Raw genomic sequence first — 23,045 nt, 5'->3', positions numbered from 1 at the left:
AAAGAAATGAAAGTATACTAACTATTATAAAGTTTTATACCACTTATGAAGTAACAGAATATCACTTGACAAACTGTGAGAAGTTAAATATATATATGATACATCCTAGCCGAAGCACTAATAGAAGTCAACAAAGGAGGTATGTTAGAATCATTAAAAATGTTTAACTAATTGAAAAGAAAGCAGGGAAATAAGAAAAAAAGAAAAGATGAGACAAATAGAAAACCCAAACCAAAATGAGAGATTTAAACATAATTATACCAGTAATCATATTTAAATAAAATTATGTAAATACCCTAACTAAAAGTAAAGACTTGTAGTGCACATCAAAGCAAGACTCTATTACATGCTTTCTAGAAGAAATGTATTTTAAATATAAAAACACCACAGGTCAAAAGTAAAGAATTGAAAAAAACTGGAAAAAATGAATGAGAGAAGAGCCAAGACATGCAACTAGACAGCCAGGAAGAGCATCTCCCACCAAGACTACACCATCAAGAAGACAGGCACACTCCAAGCAGATCTGCAGAAGGAAGACACTGAGAGTGGAGAGAGGGAGGACACAGACTCTGGGCTAGAGGAGAAGGAAGCTGGGAACCCTGCTGAGCACCAGGACTTGTTCCAGACCCACAGTAGCTCCTGGGGAAGGGGTGAGTTAAATAGCTGAGCAGTAGTTCACTCTTACCATAGACCTAGAATCCAAGCTGCAGGAGACTCCAGGAACCCCAAAGACATTTGAGCTGACAGGAAGAAGTATATGGATAAGTGGCAGAAATGGGACCTCAGCAAGAGAGAATATCCAAATAAACACGATCATAAATGACAAAGAAGACATTACCATTGACCTCACAGAAATTAAAAAACCCTCAGAGACGATTACAAACATCTCTATGCACATTTCTTCTAGAAAATCTCGAAGAAATGGATAAATTCCTATACACATAAAACCTCCCAAGATTGAACCAGAAAGAAACGGAAATCCTAAACAGACCAATATCAAGTTCCAAAATTGAATGTGCAATAAAAAGCCTACCAACCCAGCAAAAACCCTGGACCAGAAGAAGACTCACAGCTCACTTCTACCAGACAAATAAAGGAGAACTGGTATCAACGATATTGAAACTATTCCAAAACACCGAGGAAGAGAGATTCTTCCCTAACACATTCTATGAGGTCAGCATCATTCTGATACCAAAACCTGGCAAAGACACACACAAAAATAAAAGTTCTCGCCAATATCCCTGATGAACACAAATGTAAAAATCTTCAGTGAGATACTAGCAAACAAAATCCAGCTGCACATCATAAAGCTAATCCACCATGATCAAGCAGGCTTTATTCCTGGGATGCAAGGTTGTTTCAACATACACAAATCAATAAATGTGATTTATCACATTAACATAACTAAAAAGAAAAACCACATGATCATCTCAATAAATGTATCTTAATGGCCTCAGAAGGCTTTTGATAAAATTCAACATAGCTTTGTGTTAAAAACCTTCAACAAACTAAGCACTGAAGGAACATACCTCAAAATAATAAGAGCTATCTATGACAAACCCATAGCAAACCTCATACTAAACAGGCAAAAGCTAAAAGTATTCCTCTTGAGAATCAGAATTAAGACAAATATGCCCACTCTCAGCATTCCCATTCAACACAGTACTGTAGGTCCTAGCCAAAGCAATCAGGCAAGAGGAAAAAAAAAGGGGGCATCCAAATATAAACAGAGAGGTCAAACTATCACTTTCTGCAAATGGTACGATTTTATACCTAGAAAACACAGTCTCTATCCAAAAGCTCCTAGATCTGATAAACAACTTCGGCAAAGTTCCAGAATACAAAATCAACAGACAAGTATCAGCAGCACTTCTGTACACCAACAATGTCCAAGCTGAGAGCCAAAACAAGACTGCAATCCTATTTCTATAGTAGCCCACTCCCTCCACACACACACACACATTAAACATAAAACACCTAGGAATACAGATAACCAGGAAGGTCAAAGACCTCTACAGGAAGAATTATAAAACACTGCTGAAATAAATCAGAGATGACACAAACAAGTGGAAAACATTCTCATGGATAGGAAGAATCAACAGGGTTAAAATGGCCATATGGCCCATAGCAATTTATACATTCCATGCTATTCCCATCAAACTATAAACTAAGACTTTTTTCACAGAATTAGAAGAAGAAAACTATTCTAAAATTCATATGAAACCAAAAAAGAGCCCAAATAGCTAAAGCAATCCTAAGCAAAAAGAACAAAGCTGGAAGTATCACATTACCCGAATTCAAACTATAGTAACCAGAACAGCATAGTACTGGTACAAAAATAGATCAATGGACAGGTTAGAGAACCCAGAAATAAAGCCATACACCTACAACCAGCAACGAAGTCAACAGGCCAGGCACGGTGGCTCATGCATGTAAACCCAGCACTTTGGGAGGCCAAGGTGGGTGGATCACCTGAGGTCAGGAGTTCAAGACCAGCCTGGCCAGCATGGTAAAACCCCATCTCTACAAAAAAAAAAAAAAAAAAAAATTACCCGGACATGGTGGCAGGCGCCTATAACCCCAGCTAGTCAGGAGGCTAAGCCAGGAGAATCACATGAACCCGGCAGGCAGAGGTTGTAGTGAACCAAGATCACACCACTGCACTCCAGCTTGGGCAACAGAGGGAGACTCTGACTAAAAAAAAAAAGTCAACAAAAACAAACAATGGAAAAAGGATTCCCTATTTAACAAATGGTATTGGAATAACTGGCTAGCCATATGCAGAAGATTGAAACTGGATTCCTTCCTTTTACCACATAGAAAAATCAACTCAAGATGGAATAAAGACTTAAATTTAAAGCCTAAAATCATAAAACTCCAGGAAAAAAACTAGATTTCATGAAGACTAAAAGCAATTGCCACAAAATCAAGTGGGACCTAAGACAAGACCTTCTGCACATCAAAAGAAATTATCAATAGAGTAAACAGACAACCTACAAAATGGAAGAAAATATTTGCAAACTATGCAGTCAAACAAAGGTCTAATATCCAGAATCCACAGTTCCTGGCACATGTTCCCCCGGCTCCCTTTTCTGACAGAGGGTCTCACCCTATACCCTGGGGGAAGAAATTATGATGTCATGAGGCGTCCATAAAAACCCAAGAAGAGAGGATTCAGTGAGCTTCCAGACAGCTGATCATGTGTAGGCCAAGAGGAAGGTGAAGGTGAACTCTTTCATGGGCAGGGAGGGTGGTGCACCCAACTACACAGGGTCAGAAGCTCCAGTGCTTAGGACCTTTTCAGACCTCATCCTATGTACCTCTTCATCAGGCTATTTATCTGTATCCCTTAAATATCTTCTTAACAAACATGTTTCTCTGAGTTCTGTGAACTGCCCACCCTAACAAATTAATGGAACCCAAAGAGGAGGTTGTGGGAATCAAACCCCTGTAACACATAATTTACCCATGTAACAAATGTGCACAAATATCCCTTAAACCTAAAAACAAAAGTTGGAATGAAAACAAAAAGAAAAAATCTATGCCATGTGAACATTAACCAAAAGAAAGCTAGCACAGTTAAATTAATCTCAAGGTAAATTTCACAGCAAGTAACATTATCTGCAATTAAAAGTCATTCCATAACAATAAAGGTATCAATTTATAAAGATGAAGAAATCCTAAACATTTATGTACCTAGTAACAGAGCTTCAAAACACATGAAGCTAAATATGACAGAAATATTTTTAAAAACTGTTTTAATCCATAATTGTATTCAGATATTTCACTATCCCTCTCTCAGTAATTGACAGAACAAGTAAGCTAAAAATCAACAGACATGAAAATCTTGAACACCATCAACCAACCTGACCTAACTGACATTTAAAGAACAAGCTATTCAACAACAGCAGAATGCACATTCTTTTCAAATACAAACACAACATTTTCCAAGACATATTTTGTCATAAAATAAGTCTCAATAAATGAATGAGGATCATACAAAATATGTTTCTTGAGCACAATGGAATAAAATAGAAGTAGCAGAAAGATCTCTGGAAAATCCTCCAAGAAGGGAAAAAAAAAGAAAAAAAGGATATACTAAGCTAAATGTTCCAATGTCATAATATTTACATACCCATAAAAACATAAATACTGAAGAATTATTTAACCAAAATTTCACTGTAAATATGTTGGGGGGAATAGGAGAGAGGGCATAAGGGAACAAAGGCTTTATATATCCTAACAAGGTAAAAAAAAAATGTGTGCAACTGAGAAATCAAAAAGTCAGCAATATATATACATTAATCACAAATATGGAGAAATATAAATTCAGAAGAAACAGCAGACAGAATTCAGAGTCATTGTTCCTCTCAATCACTGCATGTAGGGAAACTTGGGAGTAGAAAGGGCAGGGCATTTTGTTACATGTAATAAATATTTTGACTTTTTAAACTACATGCAAGTAGTACCTTAATAAAATAGCTTTAAAGAGATTTAATCTATATCATCTTATTTTATCCCCAGGGAAGGAGGTATAATAACCCCCCATTCGACAAATGAGGAAACTAATATTTCAGGTAAAGAAGCTTTCGCAAAATCAAAGCCACTACAACTTTTTAAATTTAATCATATATAATACCTGTTATGGCATCATCTACACAGATAAATACAAGAAGGGAAAAAATTGAATTGTTTTTAAATCTCAGTTTTATTTCTGGAAATATTTTTATTTTCTACTTTCTACTGTAGATGACTAGTTTATTGTCACAAAACAAAGACGAAATACACTTAATCTCCTGTTAACAGATTTTTTAAAGAAATTCGAACAAAAAGATTTTGGCAAATGTAAAGAACAAACTATACTCAAAAGTAAACACTATTTTAATCAATATCTTTAATTCGGGTAAAATGCACACAACATAAATTTTACCACCGTAACTGTTTTCAATCTTACAGTTCCAGTGGCATTAAGTACATTCACGCTGTTGTGCAACGACTGCCACCACCACACATCTCCTGATCTTTCTTCATCTTCACAAACTGACTTTCTTTATCATAAACAACTCTTCAGTTCCCCCACCCTCTAGCCCTTGGAAACCACCTTTCTATTTGTCTCTATGAATCTGACTAGTGTAGGTACATCATATAAGCAGAATCATATAGTATTTGTTCTTTTTGTAACTGACTTATTTCACTTAGCATAATGTTCTCAAGGTTTATTCACGTTATAGTAAAAACACTTGTTTAAAAGCCAGTTTCTAAAACAGCATAAACATCAATTCTTTGATAATGCTGTGGGAAAGTAAGGCATTGGTGAATTCAAGGGAAATTAGTAAAAAATTAATGCTTCCCTCTCTCCCCACCATGATTAGGACACCGGAAAAAAAAAAAAAACCCCACAGGTCACAATTGTTAACTATCCTGATAACTTCACAGTGAAAGGGTATCCTGGTAACTTCATAGCGTGCATGAAGGAATGGGGAGGAATATCCTAATTATGTGTTTTGAAAAACCCAATTACTTTTCTAAGGTTGTTGCTCTTTTGAGTTATGCAACAAAGGCCTATAGGGAAGGGCTTCTCAAAATGCAGATTGGGTCTTTGTTTTCCTTCTTAAGGTTAGAGCCACACAAAAGACAAAAGTGCTAACAATGTCTGATGTACACAAAACCTTGAATCCCGGGAAATATCTTATAAATCAGAAGTGAAATAGCCTCCATTCAGTCACATAGAGATCAAGTAGGAAATACAAGAAACTTGACCTTTACAGTGTACTTTGAAAAGGTTCCCTTGGTTGCAGTTTTTAAAAAGCAAACTTGTATGCCTTTACATTGCCCATTATTCTCTCACTCTGAACCTCCACAATGAATATCCTGTATTTATTTCCATCTAAAATTCAGAAAGAAGTCACAGGCAGCCTTTCAATGAAGCCACTGAACAAACCACACCAGGCCTTTAAGACACCAAACATCACTCTGATGTTAGGGTGGGGCTGTTTCTCTGAATTTTAATTTATAATGCAACTAGAATCACTGACAGAATTTTAACTGGAAGTGGTAACCAGCAGTGCCTCAGGTATCCAGGTGTCTGACAAGCCCTCAAGCAAGGGCTGTGCTTTTCATAAGCTCAAAATATTGACAAGAAAAAAGGAAAAAGTCTGCTAAAACAAGGTCAGGTATTTTATATGACAACTATATAAAACAGTGTTTTAGACAAGGCATTCATTTTTGCTTTATAAAGATTAAGCCATATGGTGTGTCCAAAAATAAATTGCCACTGATAACTAAAATAAGACTATGTCAGCCGGGCACAGTGGCTCATACCTGTAATCCTAGCACTTTGGGAGGCCAAGGCAGGCAGATCACTGGAGGTCAGGAATTTGAGACCAGACTAGCCAACATGACCAAATCTCGTCTATACTAAAAACACAAAAATAAGCCGTGCATGGTGGCGCATGCCTGTAATCCCAGCTACTTGGGAGGCTGAGGCAGGAGAATTGCTTAACCAGAGAGGGAGAGGTTGCGGTGAGCTGAGATCGAATAACTGCACTCCAGCCTGGGCGACAGAGCAAGACTCTATTTATTAAAAAAAAAAGATGCCACGAAGAGGCAGATAATTTTGGACAATGAATAAATAAATATGCAAATAAAAGATGAAATAATAAGCCACTTTACCCTCACTACCTCAGTTTACTTTTCAACTCATTAATTCAGCAGACATTTGGAATGACTACCAATGTTTCAGACAGAAAAGGGCTCTAAAATTCTTTCCACTCAGATATTCTATGATCACCATTTCCTAATATCACATGATTAATGGGAATCACACTACTAACTTCCAAAAAACAAAACCAGTGTTTAGAAATAGTTATGAAGTACACTGAGTAACTGAACAGGTAATTTCTCTTAAGAAATTAATAATCCAGCTTTCAGTTGCCATTGGAAGCCTAGTACCTGCATTAAAAAATTTTTTGAGAAAGACTTCTTGACGTTAATTTTTGCTTCACGCATGGAAATTAACAGCAACTGAATCCTAAACCATGAGTTGAGGAAAACACTGTTACTTTATGCAAAGCTGGCAAATTCAGTGTTGTCTATAGACGTCAAATTTTTTTTTTTTTTGGAGACAGGAGTTTCGCTCTTGTTACCCAGGCTGGAGTGCAATGGCGTGATCTCGGCTCACCGCAACCTCCGCCTCCTGGGCTCAGGCAACTCTCTTGCCTCAGCCTCCCAAGTAGCTGGGATTACAGGCACGCGCCACCGTGCCCAGCTAATTTTTTGTATTTTTAGTAGAGACAGGGTTTCACCATGTTGACCAGGATGGTCTCGATATCTTGACCTCGTGATCCACCCACCTCGGCCTCCCAAAGTGCTGGGATTACAGGCATGAGCCACTGCGCCTGGCCAGATGTCAAATATTTTTAAACAAAATTCAATCTCCTGGACTCTCAGTTTAGCAACAGGTTAAAATAGTGTTAAGGAGAAGTTGATAGCACATTTAAACTTTAATATCTTTACTCAGAAAACCGGACAATTTAAAGCACTAGCAACATGGCAGTTAATCTTCAAATATGAAGCACAGGGCATTTAATAATGCTGTTACAATGACTGTCTCGTCAAACCATCAGTAGGGCTTGCAAGACTTTCCCAGTACAATATTAGAAATGCATATGTTTAGTTTAACTTAGTCCAATTAACTGGCTTCCTCTAGCACAGAGCTCATTTTTCTAGAAACATTTTTTCCAACATGATACTCCTACATTTGAATTGAACTGTTCCACAGAAATGCATTCCTTTTGTTCGCATAAGTTAATACATGCTATAATGGTTTTTTTTCTTTTTTTTTTTTTTAGAAAGAAGGAAAAAAAGGAGTAAAGGAAAGGAAGAAAAAGAAGGAGAGAGAATGGGAATATTGCTTTATTCTAAAAATGGGTATTAATAATGGCCAATCAATATTTTGTGTATTTAAAGTGGAGAATGTATGTGTTGTGTATTTAAAATGGAGAGCTCTATAAATATTTATTAAGTTTACTTGTTCCAGATCTGAGTTCAAGTCCTGGTTGTCCTCATCAATTTTCTGTCTCGTTGAGTCTAAATCTCTTTATGGGTCTTATGTATCTGGGTGTTAGGATCGTTAGCTCTTATTGTTGCGTTGATCCTTTTACCACTATATCTTTGTTGCTTTGAAATCTATTTTATCAGATGCGAGAATTGCAACTCCTGCTTTTTAATTAATTAATTTATTTATTTTTGCTCTCCATTTGGTTGGTAAGTCTTTCTCCACCCCTTTGTTTTGAATCTTTGTGTATCTTTGGATGTGAAATGGGTCTGGATGCAACATACCATTAGGTTTTGGCTGTATCTTTTGATTGGGGGATTTAGTCGACTTAAATTTAGGGTTACTGCCATTTGATGTTAACTGGCTATTTGATTTATTTGTTTATATAAATTCTTTATGTTGATGGTCTTTACTTTTTGGTATATTTTTAGAAAGGCTAATACTGGTTGTTCCTTTCTATGTATAATGCTTCTTTCAGAAGCTTTTGCAAAGCAGGCCTGGTGGTAATAAAATCTCTGAGTACTGGCTTGTTCATAAAAGATTTTATTTTTTCTTCAATTGTGAAGCTTAGTTTGGCAGGATATGAGATTCTGGGCTGAAAGTTCTTTTCTTTAAGGATGTTGAATATTAGCTCCCACTCTCTTCTGGCTTGTAGGGTTTCTGCTGAGAGATCTGCTTTAAATCTAATAGGCTTCCCTTTGTGGGTAACCTGACCTTTCTCTCTGGCGGCCCTTAGCATTTTCTCCTTCATTTCAACCCTGGTGAATCTGATGATTATGTGCCTTGGGGTTGCTCTTCTTGAGGAATATCTTTGTGGTGTTCTCTGTATTACCAGGGGTTGAATATTCTCCTGCTTTGCTAGATTGGGAAAGTTTTCCTGAATAATATCCTGAAGAGTATTTTCTAGCTTGGATTCATTCTCTCCGTCACATTCAGGTACACCTATCAAACATAAATTAGGTCTTTTCACACAGTCCCATATTTCTTGGAGACTTTGCTCATTTCTTTTTATCCTTTTTTCTCTATTCTTGTTTTCTCGTTTTATTTCATTAAGTTGGTCTTCGACCTCTGATATCCTTTCTTCTGCTTGATCAATTCGGCTATTCAAACTTGTGCATATTTCGCTAAATTCCCGTGTTGTGTTTTTCAACTCCATTAGTTCATTTATATTCCTCTCTATATTGTCTATTCTTGTTAGCATTTCATCAAACCTTTTTTCAAAGTTCTTAGTTTCTTTACACTGGGTTAGAACAAGTTCTTTTAACTCCCAGAAGTTTCTTATCATCCACCTTCTGAAGCCTACTTCTGGTTAATGGAACACAGTCCTTCTCCATCAGGGCTTGTTCCATTGCTGATGAGAAACTGTAATCCCCTGTAGAGGAAGAAGGGTTCTGATTTTGGGTATTCTCAGCCTTTTTAGGCTGGTTTCTTCCCTTTGTTATAAATTTATCCATCTGTCTTCTTTACAATTACCGCCTTACTAATTAGGTTTCTGAGTGGATGTCGGGTTTATTGATTCCCAGTGCTGGAATCCGAGCAACCCACTGCACCGGCCAAAACAGCAGCAATAAGACTGATGGTGCTCTTCTGCCCAGGAATCTCCGGTCTGGCTTTCTTCTTGAGTCCGTAGTAAGTGGCTCTGCCTTCCCGGAGCTCCAAACATCGGTCAGAAGGGGAACCAGTCCCGTTTACTCTGCACGAAGAGCTGCAGCTCCGAGGCACCGGCAAAACCACTGCACCGGCCACAAGAGTCGCGCTGGCGACCCGTGGGGCTCTTCCACTGGGAATCTTCTGGGGCTCCTCCACTGGGAATCTTCTGGTCCGTGAGCGACGAAAATTCGTCTGAAACCGTGGTGTCCTCTTGTTCTCTGCGCTTTCACTGGGAGCTACAATCCCAAGCTGTTAGCAATCAGCCATCTTGGATCATGCTATAATGTTGTCTAAACCCATCACCAAGTCTTTCTACATCTAGTTTTCCCCTTGATGTCTTTATTTCAAAGATTTTGATGCAGTCCACCTTTTCTTCAAAATAAATTTTATGTTTTCCTTATGCCAATGATGAATAACAGAGTTTATCTGCTGTATCAGCTAAAAAGAGAACTGTATTTTTAGGGCAGATGCAAACCAGAAGTAACTGATGAGGGGCTCTCTATGATGTGTTAGTAAACTATTAGCCTATGAAGGTCTATTCAGAAACATCTGTGCTTTAAATGTTTGATGTAAGTGCAGCTAAACTTCGAAATAGCCTTAAGTCATTGATGGCTCAAAATTCAATTATCTGAAAATAATATTCCTACAAGATTGTGTAGAAGCCTACATTCATCTTCATAATTTTCAAGTATCTCTGGGAGGAGTGCCACCATTACATTGAAAACTTGGCTTGATATATTAGAAAAATCAAAAGAACACATCTATTTGTTTCATACACCCTCACCTTCTTCAACATGAACAAATTCAAAATTCAGCAGCAGCCATTGGTTCAATACTCAGAAATTTAGAGAACTTTGCTAACACATCTCAAATGATCATGAAGGAAAAAAGTGTATTTGAAATTACAAACTTTTACATTTATTTAGCTACCCGAAGAAACTTATAAAACCATATTTTATGGAGGTAAACCTTTATCGCTCTTTTCAAAAAAAAAAAAAAAAAAAAAAGTGATTTTTTGTAATGGCTCTTCTTTGTGAGTCAAGGAGTTAAAACCATCTCTTTTATTCCCAAATGAGTGTCAGCACCACTCAGAGGTACCATGTTTTATTTAAAACATACTCTTACTCAGTAACCACTTTGTTCTAATTGGCAAGGCAAAGCCAGGTCCCTAAAGCACACAGCTCGTTACATTCAGTTTGGATTACAAAAACACAGGATGAAACAAACTGCATCGAAATGTACAAATTAACAGCTCAGGAGTATAGGACAAGGAGGTGGAATTAGATTGTAATATGGAACAAAATCCATAGGGAGGCTAGGGAACAAATCACTAGTGTCTCTATAAACTATACAAGGTTTCCAAATGAGCAAATATACAAAGCAGATAGGCTTTTCCATATCTAAACCATACTGATAAATACAGATACAAAAAAAAAAAAACAGAAATTTTTTCCATACTATTATGCACACATGTATGAGAGAACAGGAATACCAACTGGAAGCTTTAACAAATGAAATCTGCAGGTTGCACAGTCTAAATATGAAATTCATCTTTGCTTTCACACTGACAATGTGCAAACAGCCTTGCAATTAAATCACACTTCCAAACATTTTCAAAAAAAATCTTCTGAGAAGCTAAACACAGGAGACTAAATTAGAAATGGTGCTTCACTATGCAGTGCAGAGAGCAAGGTTAATGAGCTAAAAGTCACATGAACGATAACAAGAAAGATGTTAAGAAATGAAGATCTCACTACCAAAACAGAAAATGTGTTAGACAAAAACACTCCCCCCACCACACATGCACACCTTTTCCTAAATTAGCTACTCTGTGAAGCTTTCAGCACTGTTTCTCTGATTATGACTGGGGATGATCCAGAGGCAAACTACAGCTGAGCTAAAAGAAAAGAGCACAGAAAAAGCAAATACTCTTACAACATACAAATGCAAAACAGTATTACTGCTCCATCCTCACGAAACAATCCCATCTAAATCTATTTAGCCTTGGTTTTTACAGTACAATCCCATCTAAGTCTACTACTTTCATTCCTAATAACATCAAACAGTGGAGAAGATTAGATCGAGTCTAAACTTCCATAGATCAAATCTCAGTTCTTCAAACTTTATTTAATCTTGGAAACATGAGTTAACCTATTTGAGTTGAAGTTTCCTGCTCTGTAAAATGGAGCTACAAAATCACCAGCATTGTGAGGATCAAATGAGATAACACTGTATTAAAAGACTTCATAACATAAAATGACTGCAGCAATGTTAGTTACAACTGAGATTTACTTCATTTTAGGATATATATATATATATGTATATATATATATAATTGTCCACACCTTTCCTCTTTTTCACAAAAATTATTTTTTTTACTATTACAAAGGTTTATTTAACAAAAAGTCTAATATGAAAATGTTACATCACAGAAAAAAATGCCCTATGGAGAGAGGACATGGGTTTCTCTGCTGAACAGCCATTATTTATACTCATTCCAAGGCTTCTAACATGATGATACTATTTCCTCGTATTACCACCATTCCAATATTGTTCTGTTGCCCACTAGTCGCCATCTCCACACTTTCATCTATCATAAGATTCACAAAGGGATCAAATCCCCGCAATATTCCTTGGATATGTCTGCCACCATTTAATTTCAATGGTAACTTCTTGCCCATAAATTTTTTCGACTTAAGAGGGGGGGCTTAGCTCATGATGGCTACTCCACGGGCTCACAGATGACCTGGAATGGAATGCCCACAAAAACTAATTCTTGTTCCGCTACTAAAGTATCTGTCTTTTGGCATTCCCCATTTAAGATTATATGTATTTCTTTTTCTTCAAACCACAAGTCTTAAGATATTTTTTCTTCTCTATCCCCAATATTTAGTCTAAAAGAAATTAAGAAATGTAGAACGACCTTTGATCATAATTAAGATTGTTGCTCACTCTTTCTTGCTCCTGCTTTGGCCATGTAATGTGCAAGTTCTCGCTTGGCCTTCTGCCGTCACTGTAAACTTCCAGAGACCTCCCCAGAAGCAGATGCCAGTACTATGCTTCCTGTACAGCCTGCAGAACTGCGAGCCAATTAAACCTCTTTTCTTTATAAGTTAAAAAAAAAGTTAAGACTGTTAACATACAGTTAAATTTACTTTACACTGCAAGAACCAGCTAAGTGCTGAGGCTTTTAAATGGTACAAAACTTTATAGCATGAAAGACCAAATTTTAGTCATACATTAATGGCCCCAAAATAATGTCCAATCTTTGTACTCATCATCCCTACTGTGAACTAAAAATCAAGTACAAGGGGGTTATATCCAGGAAAAATATCAAAAAGCAACCTTATATAATCTTCTAATTCACACACAAAGGAAATAGCAAGAACAAGAATTACACTGAGTATCTGTAACGTGGTGGAGCCAAAGCCTATGAAGCACAAAAGTCTCATGCTTATTATCTGAGTCTATCTGATAGCTATCCACATTCCTGACAAGTCTAAAAGGGAGCCCATAAACCAAATCCTGGTCATTCTGATACAGTAGTGTGTGCATTAGCCTACTGAGAACAAGAAACATAGGGAATATTAGCAATTAACTCTCTCCACAACCCCCCTTCCCCCGCCCCAGATGGAGTCTTGCTCTGTTGCCTAGGCTGGAGTACAGTGGTGTGATCCCAGCTCACTGCAACCTCCACCTCCCAGGTTTAAGTGATTCTCCTGCCTCAGCCTCCAGAGTAGCTGACATTACAGGCACGCATCATCCCGTCCAGCTAATTTTTGTATTTTTAGTAAATGAAGTTTTACCATGTTGGCTAGGCTGGTCTTGAACTCCTGACATGGTGATTCGCCCGCCTCGGCCTCCCAAAGTGCTGGGATTACAGGTATAAGTCACTTTGCCTGGTCTTAACTCTTACACTACTTTTCATGTCACAGAGGGTCATCTAATTACATGAAAAAAGGCCAACTGTATATCCAACCCAAACAGTTCTCTGAACTAGAAGTCTCCAAGCTTCTTTGATAAAGGTGTACCATCAGAACAAAATTTTAGTGCACGTCTCTTCCATGTCAGTTTTAAAAGTAGTTACATATTCTTGTAGTGGTTTGAATGATGCATCCTGTCTGTGCCCTCACCTCCCAAAATATGTCCACCTAGAATCTGTAAATGAGATGTTTTTTGGGGAAAAAAAAAAAAAAGCTTTTGTAGATGTAACTAAGGATTTCTAGATGAGATAATCCGGGATAAGACTAGGTCAATGACACTTGTCCTTAGAAGAGATAGAAGAGGGAAAGACAGAGACTCACAGGGGAGATGGCCATGTGAAGATGAAGGCAGACTAGAGTGATATGCTACAAGTAAAGGAATGCCAAGAACTACTGACAAGCCAGAAACAAGCACCAGCATGGAATGAATTCTCCCTCAAAAGTTCTAGAACAAACCAACCCTGCCATTACCTTGGTTTCAGACTTCTAGCCTCCAGAACTGTGAGAGAATAAACTTCAGTTGTTTTAAACCATCAAGTATATAGCAATTTTGTGGCAACCCTAGGAAACTGATATAGATACCAATGAGATTAGGTATACAGGATAAAAATAAACATAAATAGGAATTCTAACATTTTCTCTCTTTGCCACAATGGATAATCCTGTATACCACGAAGAGACCACAGCTTTAGACCAACATGTGGGAAGAAATAAAGCCAAGCGACAGACTAAATTACCTTAAAAGACCTAGTAACTACTAAATTGCCTATAACACTTTGCCTATAATACTCTAACATATGGTCACAATTTTTCCACTTGAGGCCTAAAAAGAAGTCACCTCTCAGCTATTTCACAGCACTGAGCACTTTGTTTCCCATTAGAAATGCAAAATTATTTCTAATATATTTTCCATAACATCATCATCACTTCAACATACTGCTTCATCTATCTTGACTAGCATAATAATTAACCAAACAATTTAAGAATGCTTATTAGTAAGACATCACACTGCTATAGACCAAGAGATTAGAAAAGGCTGCCATGGTCCAGCATCGCTAACCGAGTCTTGCTTGCATTTGATAGTAAAGGAGGCTACACCACAAAGAACAGTTTAAACACTCTTTTAACATATTCAAGTAAGTGCTAGAAAAAAAGAGAGAGAGGAAAAAAAAAAACACAGCGTTGCAACTGTGGAATAAAAATGGCAGTTGAAAACAAATGTCCATCTACAGGGGACTAGGTCAATCAGGGCATATAATAATGAAGGTGACCAATGAACACATCAAACATACTGATACACTTAGAAGAGTACCAGTTTGGTACAGAGAAGTGCTATTAATATTTTCACTGGCACAAAATGCATAAACTGAGATTGATCTAGGTAACTCTAGATATTAGTTATAATGGAATATTATAGTTAAAATGAACAAGAGCAACATGTCAACATGATTAGTTTCTAAAAGCATTATTTATAAGAATACAAGTTGTAGATTGACTAGCACAAAATACCATGTGAACATTTTAAAAACAGAATCATAACAGTATTTCTATAAATGCCCATTCAAAATAAAAAGTATAAATGCAAGGATAAGGAGAGTGTTTGTCTCCGAGACGGGAAGATGATGACAGGAGTAAAAGAAAACTGTGACAGTTTAGTACCCTTTATAATGTGATAAAGAAAAAGGCAAAACATTAGCATTTGTCACTTCTGGGTGGGTTTGTGGATATTCTGAATTTCAGACACCCAACCATTTAACAGATACCTACCAACAGACACACAATGGTTAAGGAGAGCCTGATGAGTTGAACTGTCCCTTTTTAACAAACACATGACCAAAATGTGTGTGTATAACACTTGAGAAATCCCTCTTGGGCTTTTGGCTTTGAAGAAATCAAAGAGTATACAACAGCAATCAAGTCAAACGGATTACAAAAGCAGGAATACTCTATTCAAACACTTTGTCCTAAGAGCAGCAGTTGCTTTCTTTTGGGGAAAGGTGAATTTAAAAAATCAAGGTATGACAAGCTTACAAATTCTCCACTATTCTGCCAAATTTTTTGCATTGGAATCGGTAATTTGTTTCTAAATTATTTGTGCACAGTTCCTACATTTCTAAAATAAAACATATATACAAAGAGCTTAAAATCTGTCAGACTCACTCTGTTCCTCTCACCGTACAGCCTCAAAATTTGGCTGTAACCTACAACTCTTCGCTTTCAAAAGTGACTAGAATCGGATCACTTTTACTCTGCATTCTAACGGGAGATGGAAGCTGGAAAGAGACTAGTGTGTAACTCCAACCACTAAGTTGCAAGTTCATAAGGAAATATTTTAATTTACTTGGTATGAAATGAGAATTTGTTATCCTCTTCTGAGAACTATAATGAAACTCAAGTCGCTTTCAAGAAAAACATTAGCATTCTGGTTTACCTACCATTTCATCCTGTGCCCAGCATTGTTATATCACTCACCTTGGATGTTAACATTTAGATTCCCTATGCTTCAGGCTACAGCTAATTTTATTTTGCTCATTCCAGAAAGAAACTAACCACTTTTGGATTGTATAAATTCACTTCACTTTTTAAAAATGTGTAATTTGTGCAATTACATTAATACTTAAATCTGAAAACACAGACAAAATTAAAATTTAAAGCTCCCCAATAACTCTTACCCTGAGACTACCAAAATTATTCACATGTCATCTTCCAGGTTTATTTCATGTAACCATACACTTGTACATGATATGTGAATCACATAAAATAGCAAATTTCTTAAAAGTTAGTCTTGGTATTTAAATATGTCTACAATTAATTAAAAATTAAATATGAACACCAAAAAGTCCACCAAACCAAAGGGAATTTTGTACACTGTGTAACATATATTAAGTTTGCCTTAAGCACTTGATCTGTCATCAGTGCTACTCAAACAACCTTCCATTTCTTGAAACATATCTTCTGATCACTGCCTTATAAAGTATACAATGATCAATAGGTTATAACTATTTCCCAGTCACCAGACTTCTCTCTTCCTCCAAAACTAGTATTTCCAAGGGTTTGTGGGGCATAGAGATGATGTCACATTAGTATAGGAGTTAACGAAGTCAGATATTTTTAAATCTGCCTTCCCCACTTGTGATCATTCTCTTTGATGCTTCTGCCATCCACAGATGCAGGTCAGCAAAATCATTCTGTCAAAAGCACTGTTTTAATGATAGCTGCCCTTCAATATGATAGAACAAGAGATCATCAATTAGGTACTAAATATTCCTTTGTAAGAGGCAGGAACATTCATTAGATTCTATGCCTGACTTTTCATATGTATTTTAACACTGTAGTAGTCTACTGGGTTTAGTTTCAGCTTCACTTCTCAACTAGTTGACAACTCAGAACTGATCACAAGAAACTATTAACCTCTTGCCTAAAGACACAAATGAAATATTCCCTATTTTACAAAGTGATTAGATCCCAAGATTTTCCAAAGCTATACTTCTACAATTCACTGGGTTTCAAACTTAAAATCGTAACAGTAATCTATTCATATTTACATCACAACCCATTACATGTGTTTTCAATTAACTCAATGTAAGTCAAAGGTTTCACAAAATAACTTTACTATTTGCAATACACTGATATTTTCTATTCTGTTCAGATTTTTTTACATGCTAATCATGACCCATTAAATTGTCTACCTACTGAGTGACAATACCCAGTTTGAAAAACTGCATTAGAAAGTAGTATTTCAACCAATTTGCCATAACTATGTCATAATTTTCTTACTTTCTATATTTATTTATTTTTTAAGTAAAATAATATATAAAACAATATTAAAATATTTAATGAAAGGATAGTATGACAGGTAGAATATTATCAAGGGGGTAAGTAAAGCCAAAATTATGCCAAAACAGATCCTCAGACCAGCTTTGATAATTGGAAAGAATTGTGGTAAAATCAATTGATAACTCGTGTCCCAGGGTATTTACATACCATCCTTTTCAATAGTTTAGAAAGTCTCCAAAACTTTGGCCGGGCACGGTGGCTCACGCCTGTAATCCCAGCACTTTGGGAGGCCGAGGTGGGTGGATCACGAGGTCAACAGATCGAGACCATACTGGTCAACATGGTGAAACCCCATCTCTACTAAAAATACAAAAAATTAGCTGGGCATGGTGGCGCATGCCTGTAATCCCAGCTACTCAGGAGGCTGAGGCAGGAGAATTCCGGGAACCCAGGAGGCGGAGGTTGCGAAGAGCAGAGATTGCGCCATTGCACTCCAGACTGGGTAACAAGAGCGAAACTCCATCTCAAAAAAAAAAAAAAAGTCTCCAAAACTTCAAACTGCAAAGCTCTTAAGCAAATCCTTTCTTCAGCAATAATATAAAAATAATCAACACTCTTGACTGGGAAAATTATTTATCAACTCAAAGGTGGGAGAATCCTTACCCAAACTCCAGGAATTTCAGGTTTCTCTACTCACAGAATAGTTTTAAACTTGAGAGGTATAGATCTACGTTTCCAAACAAATGTACTGAATTGTGATTTGAGAAAAGAAAATACAGAATGTGTGAAAGGGGGACAGGGAAGGTAGAAAAGTAACAAATAGAAATTCTTACAGGAATGGAGAAAATATAGTATGCTAAAATTAAGTCTTGCCTTTTTTTTTTTTTGAGACAGAGTCTTGCTCTGGGTTCACTGCAACCTCCGTCCCCCGAGGTAAAAGCAATTCTCCTGCCTCAGTCTCCTGAGTAGCTGGGAATACAGGCATGCAGCACCATGCCCTGCTAATTTTTTTTCTATTTTTAGTAGAGATGGGGTTTCACCATGTTGGTTAGGCTGGTCTCAAACTCCTGACTTCAAATGATCCACCCTCCTGAAGTGCTGGGATTACAGGTATGAGCCACCGTGTCCAACCTTTTTTAATAGACTAAATGCCCTCAGATAAAGAAAATCTAGATGAGCATTTTAAGTCCATTTTGCCTCAAATCCTAATACTTGAGTCAATCACTTCCTGGTGCTTCTCCAGAATCCTTACTGTAAGTGTCCTAGTGATCCTGGCATAGAAAATACTGGATGATAAAGGTTTCTACTCTAGGTCAAAGTCTTTCTCTTAAAACTGAGAAAGAAGCATACTATATCTTTGTAAAGAAACTCCTTTAGAATCGCTTGAACCCGGGAGGCAAAGGCTGCACTGAGCTGAGATCACACCACTGCACTCCAGCCTGGGCTATAGAGCCATACTCCAACTCAAAAAAAAAAAAAGAGAAGTGGGGTGGGGGAGGGAGTGCGTGTGCTCATGCAGCGTGCACCAGGAGCAAGAGACAGTGAGAGAGAGTGCGAGTCTTAAACAGTCTTAAATTATTTCGGCCTTTAAAGGTAATAGAGGCCAAACCAAGATTAACAATAAGACAGTTGTCGAAATGTGAAAAACAAAACAAAACAAAACAACACCTCTCTCTCATTTCAAAGAGAGGAATTTTGGTTGAACTTCGAGTCTTTAGCAAGTCCAGCCCGGTTGGGGCCTCTTCTACATACATGCAAAGGTCTGATACAAACAGTTCTCATTCTAACAATATACACATACACAGAATCAGTATTATTTGGTATAGAGTTGACCAGCAACTAACATTTCAATGAGTTTTAGCACTTCTTATTCCGCATATACTCACTTCTCTTCCCTTCTCATTCCTTTCCTCTAAATCCAAATATACCAAGAATATTTTATAAAGGAGAATATCTGAAGTAATGATGCTTATTGGGGCAGGTGTGTGCTCACCACTTAGCAGAATATTTCATCAGCAGCAAAACCAAGTAAACCTTAAACACACACCTCTAGTTCCTAATCTACAACACATTCTCTACGTAAGATTTTAAAGACTTTTTTCCCATTTCATTCAATTTTATGTAAACAAGTTATAACAAACTCAGTCTGTCACCACACAGATTTATTTTGAAAAGGAATCTTGAAAAAAAAAATTTAACCTAGTGGCAAACAATAACTATTTAAAAAGTGATTTTTCCATCTTTTAAAGTATACTGTACATTTTACAACATAAAGAGTCTTTGAAGATCACAGTGGCTTTAGCCAAAGTAATCTTGATGTTGTCTTGTCACACTCATGCCTCTTCTGTAAAACTGCATTCACTATACTCTCCTTATGTTCATACTGAGATGACATCCGAAAATGTATTTTGAAGTTCAATGATGTCTTTTCTTTTGAATTTCTAAAGGAACACAAAACTCTATTTCAGCAGGCAGGATGTTAACTAGTCATTCCATGCAACTGCAACTGGAGAGAGCAGTAGTGTGTGGGTAAAAATGTTGAGGAAAGAAGAAAATATTTTCTTCAGATACTTGAAAATGTTCTCCTAATAATTTTTAAAGCAAAAGTGGCAAAGCTGTATAAAAAATAAGTAGGCCAGGTGCGGTGGCTCACACCTGTAATCCCAGCACTTTGGGAGGCCGAGGCGGGCGGATCACAAGGTCAAGAGTTCAAGACCATCCTGGCCAACACGGTGAAACCCCATCTCTACTAAAAATACCAAAAAATAGCCAGGCGTGGTGGCACACACCTGTGGTCCCAGCTACTCAGGAGGCTGAGGCGGAAGAATCGCTTGAACCCAGGGAGGCCAAGGTTGCAGTGAGCCAAGATTGCGCCACTGCACTCCAGCCTGGTGACAGAGCAAGACTCCGTCTCAAAAAAAAAAAAAAAAAAAAGTAAATAGACACAGATCTCCAGAGACAGATAATTATAATCACAGAAAGTAAAACCGTCACAAGTCCAAAGAAACACAAAGACCATGGCTAAATTCTACCTTCACAGTTAAGGGCATAAGACAGTTCCTTGTAAGTATATGATGTGAACCACCTTATTCACAGGTGTCTGGCCTTCTCCCAAAACCATGCCAATAAAGCACGATTTACAATGGGGTCTCCATGTGGGGACAGATATATAATCTAATACAGGTTGAGTACACCTTATTCAAAATGCTTGAGAGCATAAGTGTTTGAAATTTGTTTTTCTCAGATTTTGGAACATTTGCACCTTGGAGCATCTCAGATTTGGGATTTGGGGTTCTCAACCTGTATAAATTGTGTCTCACTGCCACTTTCATCTTTAAAGGTAACCTTTCATCAGTGAGAAAGCATTTCTTTACATCTGCAATTGTAGATACATAAGGTAAGGTGCAGAATACAGTCCTTTTTTTTTTTTTTTTTTTTTTCTTTTTTTAAGAGCAGGAGTCTTGCTCTGTCACCCAGGTAGTAGTAAGACTCACTGCAACCTCTGCCTCCTAGGTTCAAACAATTCTCATGCCTCAGTCTCCCAAGTAGCTGCGATTACAGGCACACGCCACCACACCCAGCTAATTTTTATATTTTTAGTATAGATGGGGTTTCACCTTGTTGGCCAGATGGTCTTGATCTCCTGACCTCGTGATCCACCCACCTCAGCCTCCCAAAGTGCTGGGACTACAGGCATGAGCCACTGTGCCTGGCCTGTATATACAGTCCTTTAACATGGCATAAATATTGTCAAAAACTGTGTAAAAATCCATCAATATTTCTTTTCTTTTAAAAACCAAAACTATTTGACAAATTCCAAATTTTGAACATATAAAACCTGTCAGCTTCCCCAATTCTCCCCATTCCTTCCCACCTATCCCCTAGTTTAGGTACAAATGTAAAGGTCTAGAGCTTACACTATGATTACTTCCTTGCCCAAATAGCATAATGAATAGAAGATTAAAATTAACAACAACAAAAATCTCTTTGATAAAAATGTACCCAGGCTCCTCTGAGCCCTCTTTGGACCAGGCCTCAACCTGGGCCTTTAAAAACTAGGAACTCTCCAAACAAATGATTCGGTCTACTCTGTCCTTTCACATTAAAAGACTTAAACACTAATATTTCTAACAGCTCAAGGTTACCTCCTTAGGATGACCCTAGCCTCTCTTAAAGTGTCTGCCTCTTAAAGCTCAAGGCTGCCAAAGAATCTACTGTTTGTTCTAGCCAACATATGAAGATAGGTCCTGACCAACCTCTTTACCATAAAGGGCTTACAACTGTGAATCCTTCCTCTGTCCCTCTGAGCCGAACTCCTACAACTTAGGAGTGTCTTTTTCAAGGACTTGAAAGCCATTTCTTTAAAAATGTAACCATCAGGAAAAACAGGGTCTCTATTCCCCAGTCACAGTGCCAGCTAACAGGCACAGCTGGCCTAATCAGCATATTTTACCAATCTTTTTAAATTTTTCATTTCCTTGACTCTACAGATCCCGTTTATCTGCCCTGACGAATCCCCTGCCATTCTCGCTTTAAAACTCCCAGTCATCTCTGCAAATTGAAGTTGACTTCAGTTCATACCAGACTCTCTTCCCTGTTGCAGAAGTGTATTACTGACGAAAATCTGTCCTTAGAATTTAAGCTAGTATGCAGCTTTATCTTTGACAAAATGAATAAAGTTAAACATATCCTAATTAGTAAAGACTTATTTATATAGGATCACTAGATATAAAGTTATTTTTTTAAGTATAAGAAAAAAAAACCCTAAAGGTTTAAGGAGTCGTAATTCTAGGAGTTAACTAATTACCACTCGGGATCTAAAAAGGCCCTTGGCACACATCAAGCCCAAATCCTTCGTTTTATAATGATGAATCTAAGGTCCAAAGAGACTACATGACTTACCCAAGGTGATTTCAGTAAGGGATTTGCAGGAGGTTTTTTTTTGTTTTTATAGAGACAGGGTCTCACCATGTTGCCCAGGCTGGCCTCAAACTCCTGGTCTCAAGCAATCCTCCTGTCTCAGCCTCCCAAAGTGCTGGGATTATAGGCATGAGCCACCATGGCAGCCTCTACGATTGATTTGATAAGTGTCTAACTCAGCGTGATTCTCTTCCTGACTCCAACATGAAAATACTCTTCTGTTATATTCTCATTAATAAAGCAATATTAACCATTAATCATTCAAGTCAAGATGAGCAACGAGTATCTACAACCCCATTAAAAGCCACGCATTTTTACAGTTCTACTATACACCAACAACAGTAAACCAAGGAAAGGTTGTTTGGTGCAAGTACACAGGAGATAGGATTTCATTCAAGGAAGACTATTTCAACCATCCTAGGCAAATATATGAAGCACCCTGTGAAGGTGAAATTGCTTTCTCACACAAGCTAACAAAACAAAACCCCATGCATAAATCCAAAGGAGGGTCCAATTATTTAGTCTTAATAACAACCAAAAAAAAAAAAAAAAGAAGAAGAAGAAGAAAGAAAAAAAGAAAATGAAAGTAAATTTTAAAATCCTTTTTCTGCACTTACCAGCAAAGCATTTGGAACACAGATTCATAGTCTTGCTGGACC

General features: G+C 37.4%; 1 protein-coding gene and 1 pseudogene across 8 annotated transcripts in view; both read right to left on the bottom strand.

The window, feature by feature from the left end:
* Positions 1-23,045, bottom strand: part of ZFAND3 (zinc finger AN1-type containing 3) — a 335,328-nt gene that overhangs the window by 197,570 nt on the left and 114,713 nt on the right. For all 7 annotated transcript variants that reach the window (XM_078369088.1, XM_078369085.1, XM_078369084.1 and 4 more), the window contains one exon: positions 23,004-23,044. In XM_078369088.1, the coding sequence (XP_078225214.1) occupies positions 23,004-23,031 (28 nt within the window). In that variant the 5' untranslated portion in view covers positions 23,032-23,044. The remainder of the gene's footprint in view (positions 1-23,003; position 23,045) is intronic.
* LOC108591170 (small nuclear ribonucleoprotein G pseudogene) overlaps positions 1-23,045 on the bottom strand; it is a 37,560-nt pseudogene extending 14,515 nt beyond the window's left edge. Inside the window, exon 1 of the transcript XR_013534205.1 lies at positions 1-23,045. This exon is cut by the window's left edge and continues 14,515 nt beyond it. The product of XR_013534205.1 is annotated as a small nuclear ribonucleoprotein G pseudogene (transcript).

Source organism: Callithrix jacchus, chromosome 4 (genome assembly GCF_049354715.1).
Source record: "Callithrix jacchus isolate 240 chromosome 4, calJac240_pri, whole genome shotgun sequence".
Taxonomy (NCBI): Eukaryota; Metazoa; Chordata; class Mammalia; order Primates; family Cebidae; genus Callithrix; species Callithrix jacchus.
Note: the sequence above shows the minus strand (reverse complement) of the source record. Positions and strands in the feature narration are given on the sequence as shown.